The 6,000-nt window shown below is 41.9% G+C and overlaps 1 protein-coding gene across 2 annotated transcripts; it reads right to left on the bottom strand.

Annotated features, from left to right (window-relative positions):
- Window positions 1–2,179: 2,179 nt before the first annotated feature.
- Window positions 2,180–5,928, bottom strand: GP9 (glycoprotein IX platelet). 2 transcript variants are annotated; one of them, XM_065845876.2, is made up of 3 exons: window positions 5,836–5,920; window positions 5,225–5,295; window positions 2,180–3,425 (listed from the first exon to the last, which is right to left on the bottom strand). In XM_065845876.2, exon 3 carries the CDS (start codon window positions 3,416–3,418, stop codon window positions 2,792–2,794), a length of 627 nt encoding a protein of 208 aa, XP_065701948.1. In that variant the 5' UTR covers window positions 3,419–3,425; window positions 5,225–5,295; window positions 5,836–5,920; the 3' UTR covers window positions 2,180–2,791. The 2 variants fall into 2 exon arrangements, with proteins under 2 accessions (XP_065701948.1, XP_065701949.1); XM_065845877.2 differs by lacking the exon at window positions 5,225–5,295 and having other exon boundaries at window positions 5,836–5,928.
- Between the last annotated feature and the right edge of the window lie 72 nt (window positions 5,929–6,000).

Raw genomic sequence — 6,000 nt, 5'->3', positions numbered from 1 at the left:
TTGGCAGGTGAACCAAGCAATAAGAATAGCTGTAACGTATTAGGTTGAGAGAGGTTCTCCTGCCCCTCTGCTCTGCCCTGGGGAGAGCACGCGTGAAATATTGTGTCCAGATGTGGTCCCTCAGTTCCAGAAGGACAGGGAACTGCTGGAGAGAGCCCAGCGCAGCCACCAAGATGCTGAAGGGAGTGGAGCATCTCCCGTGTGAGGAAAGGCTGAGGGAGCTGGGGCTCTGGAGCTGGAGAAGAGGAGACTGAGGGGGGACTCATTCCTGGGGATCAATATGGAAAGGGGGAGTGTCAGGAGGATGGAGCCAGGCTCTTCTGGGTGACAACCAGTGACAGGACAAGGGGCAATGGGTGCAAACTGGAACACAGGAGGTTCCACTTAAATATGAGAAGAAACTTGTTCCTGGTGAGGGTGGCAGAGCCTGGCCCAGGCTGCCCAGGGAGGTTGTGGAGTCTCCTTCTCTGCAGACATTCAAACCCGCCTGGACACCTTCCTGTGGAACCTCAGCTGGGTGTTCCTGCTCCATGGGGGGATTGCACTGGATGAGCTTTCCGGGTCCCTTCCAGTCCCTGACATTCTGGAATTCTGGGATTCTGTATTAGGTGTCATGTGCAATTCTGTTAAAATAGTTCACATTTCAGGTAGCACCTACCAATTTGAAAAAATGCCCAGTGTTGGTCAAGCTATGGGATTCACCATGACATGGGATGAGCTGTTTCAGTGTTTAATTATTTTCACTGTTAGATTTTGAACCCTGTTTCTAGCCTGATTTCTACTCCCAGCCCTTCGTTAACAAATCTTTCTTCATCCTGATTCATACAAACTGTGATCTTGTCATTCCTTAAATTCCTGTTTATTAAATGAAATTGTTTAAACTCCTTTTAAGATATATTTTCCAATCCTTTATTTGCATTACAGTTGTTTTTCTGATTCTTCTGCAGCTGATTCTTCTTGATTTGTAGACATTGATACTGAATGATCATAGCTTATCTAAACACGGAAGTAAATAAATCTTTCTATCCCTAAATGATATTCCCTGTTTTAAAAAGATCACATTAGCCCTTTTCTGCAATGTCATAGGTGGGTCATTATTAATGGATTATTTGCCTTCTCCAAATTGAGTTCTCAACCCATCTTTTGTTTCTAGATGTATGATCTTGCTTTTGAATGCTTGGTGCTCCTCCACTTTTTGAGCTTGTGACTCCCCTCTTCTTGTTCCCCACTGTATCGCTTATGGACTAACATTACAATGGGCATTGTCTCATCTTATAGAGGTGATAGCACATGGTAATTGCATGGAAAGCTGGAACTGGCAGGTTTGCTAGGGCTATTCTGTGCTTGAACGAGGAACCTCGCTTCTGTGACGAGCCAAGCTGTCTGTAGCATCCCAGCAGGTAACCTCTCACACCTAGCTCGGGGCTGGGGCTAGGAGGAGCATTTGCAAGGCATAGCTTAATTCGAACTGCCAACAGTAAGATTAATTGCTGAAGACCTTCAGTGATCTCCCATCTAAGCAGCCTCACGTCACCAGAGCAGCCGGGATCACAGCATGCGTTGCTCTTCCTGGAGTCCTGTAAATGATCTGGTTACGGAGAAACAATGGACTCGAGTCACCACAACTTTTCTATGAGGGTGGGGGGCACAAGAAGAGAAGAGAAGAGAAGAGAAGAGAAGAGAAGGGAAGGGAAGGGAAGGGAAGGGAAGGGAAGGGAAGGGAAGGGAAGGGAAGGGAAGGGAAGGGAAGGGAAGGGAAGGGAAGGGAAGGGAAGGGAAGGGAGGAGAGGAGAGGAGAGGAGAGGAGAGGAGAGGAGAGGAGAGGAGAGGAGAGGAGAGGAGAGGAGAGGAGAGGAGAGGAGAGGAGAGGAGAGGAGAGGAGAGGAGAGGAGAGGAGAGGAGAAGAGAGGAGAGGAGAAGAGAAGAGAAGAGAAGAGAAGAGAAGAGAAGAGAAGAGAAGAGAAGAGAAGAGAAGAGAAGAGAAGAGAAGAGAAGAGAAGAGAAGAGGAGTACATCCTCTTCAGAGCTGTTGCATAAAATCCGGTGTATCAGATGTCAGTAGTTAAAGTGGAAGACAAGCTCTGGAAATTTCATAGGATTTAAATCAGAAATATGTGGAACTGTAAAAGACATCAAACTTGGGTAAATATGAATGTTCAATAAGCATTCATTATTTCAATTTCATGTAGAACACTTTTTTATTGTTCACTCTCCAGGAAATTCAACAATATTTAAAATGATTTTTACTGATTATATTCTTATTACAGTCCATCTTTAAACATATTCAACAAGGGATACAATCAGTGGCTGTCCTATATAATCACAGCAGTTTTGCTGACAGGAAACTCCTGAACCTGAAGAAGAGAAGATTGAATTTGTTTGCACACAAGAATGATCCTACCAGCACCATTGGGACACAGTGTCCAACTGAGAAAAGAATTGCTAAAACAGTACAATTGGTGTTCATCTCCATATATTAAAAAGTGTAGGATCTGGACATGTAAATCTTCTTGCTATAAGAGCTGAGAATTCAGTGGAAAAATGCTAAGTTAAATAATTTTTTAAAAATATAGAAACTGCTTTTCATATGAGTAGATGGCAGCAGAATGAACTTGCTTGTCAATACATTGCAAGGAAAGGAAATTAAATTAAGCTTGACTGAGGACCCATATTTTGAACCCTGGGATCTGTTTCTAGCATTGTTCACCATTAGAACTATTGTGTCGGTGCACGTGCTTTTTTGTGGTAGAACAGTTTGATGCTTCTGGTTAATCCAGTGGTAGCAAACAGCTCATTGTGTCTTGTGGTTTTTGGAGGCACCCTTTCCCAGCAGGCAGTGCCTGGAGTAGTGTTGCCTTAGGCTTATCTGGCAGACCAGCTTTTTCGAGAATTTCAGAGCCCATGCTACTAAAATAAGTGTAATTATTACTCCAGCAATTAAAATGAGGTCTCGCCAGAAGAAGTCAAGACACTTGATTGGGAGAAACCTCTTACAAATCCCCAGCTCGTTCCCAGTCAGCTGCCTCAGGGGCTTCATCCTCAGTGAAACCGGGCTCGCGCACCTGACGTTTGCAAGAGAGGCTGCGGAGATGTCTTCTAACCAGAGTTTCAGATACAGAATGTGACAGTCACAGTTCCAAGGGTTGTCAGACATCCTCACCTCCTCCAGGCTGCGCAGGCCATCCAGGGCGCCGGGAGCAACCCAGCTCAGGCTGTTGTTGTGCAGGTAAAGCCGCCTGGTGTGGAGCGGCAAGGCCGGCACTTCCCGCAGCTGCCGCGAGCTGCAGTCGATGTGCAGACCCTTTGATTCTCCCAGGGACCGACAGCGGCAGGGGGGAGGACAGACCTCAGCGTGGCTCGGCTGGAACAGCAACAACATGGCAAATCCTGCAACGGTGACCAACTCTGTCTTGTTCATGCTTTGGCTACCCACAGAAGAAGAACAATAACCTAATAAGTATGATTCATTAGCACGTTGCTAAATGCAGAATTAAAAGACAGCCAATTCTTTCTCAGGATTACTCGTGAGGTTTAGGTTTTGGGAAGGAAATCTTTAGTTTTCTGTATTTCCCACATAGCCATTCTTCCTGATGTTATGTAGCATAAATGCAACTGGGAGGGATCACAGTGAGATATTTTGTCTCTAGTTAATTGCTTTTCCTTCATAATTGTACAACATACCCTGTTTCCCTGAAAATAAGACAGGGTCTTAGATTAGTTTTTGCTCCAAAAGATTCATTAGGGCTTATTTTAAGGGGATGTCTTATTTTTCCATGAACAACAGTCTACATTTATTCTTGAACAAAAAAACATTTATTCAAATATAATCATGTTACCACGTTCTGGAACATCATCATAACTCTCCAAATGCTGAATTCCATTGTGAATTTCCTGTGGCTCTATTTCCTTTAGAACCATTGCCCCAAATTTCTCATGTCCAGCAATAGCGCTTCCCTTAAATGCGCCCGTCTTGTCCACATCTCTTGCTCATAGCGCATGGGCAACGCAACTGGCTGTTCTCTGTCAGGTCTCTACTTCTCTTGGTGAAGGGTCTGTCTGTCCTGCTGCATTTTGTTGCCAATTAATTTTACTTTTTTTACATATATAGCTGCCTGAACACTATTTAAACTGGCTTTTTAAATGAACTGTGACTAGGGCTTGTTTTTGGAGTAGGGCTTATATTTCGGGCATCCTCAAAAATCCTGAAAAATCATGCTAGGGCTTATGTTCGGGGTAGGTCTTATTTTTGGGGAAACAGGGTACATTATTGTTCAAAGTTCTGGAACAGAATGTCACTGGGAGATGGTAGTAAAAATGGGGTTAGTTCCAATTTTCTAATTTTTGAAGGTCTAATGTTAAATTTGTGTGATGAAATGAGTTTTCAAAATTAAACTTAAGAGCTTGAATAATTCTAAATGTTATAAATCTTCTTTCTGAGAGCATGAAGACTCTAACCAGGAAGGGTGTATCTTTATGTGGCAAACAGTTATTTTTTTTTGCTGCCTTGTAGCTTCATGCATCTCTGAGAACATACGGTTTAAGATTTGGATGAATAGAGACTTGGAAGTTTTACATATCTGGTACTGTTTGTCTTCCAGTGCTTTGGGCTAGCAGGGAATTATCCCTTTGCTGTGTCCTTCCCACTTTTGTAGAGCAGATCCCACCAGCCTTCCACCTTAGTCTCTTCTATTGGCAATTCAAAACCTCAAAACCTTCCTGTATTTCCTGCTGCTTTGCTGCGTTTAAAACCACAAAGCTAACCTTGGGACCAGGTTGGAATTCGAAATACAAAATCCCTCACACAGGTTGGGGAATTTCCAATCTTGAAACTGCCTTTTTTTTTTAAATACATCCCATAAGTAAAATATATTTTCTTATTATTTTTCTTCCTCTCCGTCCCCCCTTCATTTGCAATAAGTAAGTATTGAAGCAAAAATATCTGACTGTAGATTGCCTTGGACACCACTTGGAGAATGGCAGATACTGTAAAAAGTGTTGGGTTTTTATACACTATGCACTTAAAGGAAATTCCTTTTTAAACTGAAGAAGGTGGAAACATTTGTATAAGTTAAGTTTGTTTGCAGGCAAGTGTTAGAAGCACATTGAGTATGAACTGAAAACTGGACAGGACAAAGCCTGAGAAATAACAAGCAAGTAGAACAGACCTATTAACAGCAACAAACACAGAAGAAAAGAGGTTTTGACATAGTAAGGCGGTGAGTACCTTAAATTATACTCGTGTAGAATGGAATTTGGGAAAAAAAAGTCTTCAAAATAATGTTTTCAGGTATAGAACTGAAAAAAAGAAGGAAGTTTTCCTCTTAAAAACTTGGTTTTTCCCTCTAGAAAGTTCTATTTAATGAAAACTAAAATTGTAGGAAAAAGGATTGATTTTGTTTTAAATGAATTTACTTCCATTTACTTATAAGGATTATGTGATTAGCTTCTCAAAATGAAGTTAGACAGCTTTAGATTCCTATGTTTTAAATTGGATTAATGCTACATAAAATTATACATTTCATCGCAGAGAAGCTGAAATATTAATCTAAACTATCTCCTATATCTTTGTTAGCAAGCAGTTAGTCTAAATGTCTTTGATCTGAATTTAAATACTCATTTTTAAAATAAACCTCCTAGAGCTGTTTTTTCCACAGTAGACATCTCCAAAGGACAGACCATGTCATCTGACTCAAAAAAGTGAAACAATATCTGTAGAAAACACAATCTCTTCTGATTTAATATATGAACAGCAATAAATTCCAAATGAAATAAAAATAAGAACCATGGCCAAAATGCAGGAAGGGAGAGCTGTGGAACCGTCTGACTGGTACTTACCCCTGTTTCTTGTCTCTCGATCCCGTTCTGGTGAAGTGTTGTGGCACACACAGCAACTGGTGCTGGATTTTTGAAGAGTCAGGGGGGAAATATGGTCAAGCAGATGCAGAATAGGAAACCGTTCCTGTTGGAAGATGCTATATTTGGTTGACACGTATCACTGCG

Source organism: Patagioenas fasciata, chromosome 10 (assembly GCF_037038585.1).
Source record: "Patagioenas fasciata isolate bPatFas1 chromosome 10, bPatFas1.hap1, whole genome shotgun sequence".
NCBI classification, from domain to species: domain Eukaryota; kingdom Metazoa; phylum Chordata; class Aves; order Columbiformes; family Columbidae; genus Patagioenas; species Patagioenas fasciata.
Note: the sequence above shows the minus strand (reverse complement) of the source record. Positions and strands in the feature narration are given on the sequence as shown.

Excerpts from the sequence above, each read along its gene's own strand:
- GP9 (XM_065845877.2), bottom strand. The coding sequence starts at position 3,418 with ATGAACAAGACAGAGTTGGTCACCGTTGCAGGATTTGCCATGTTGTTG.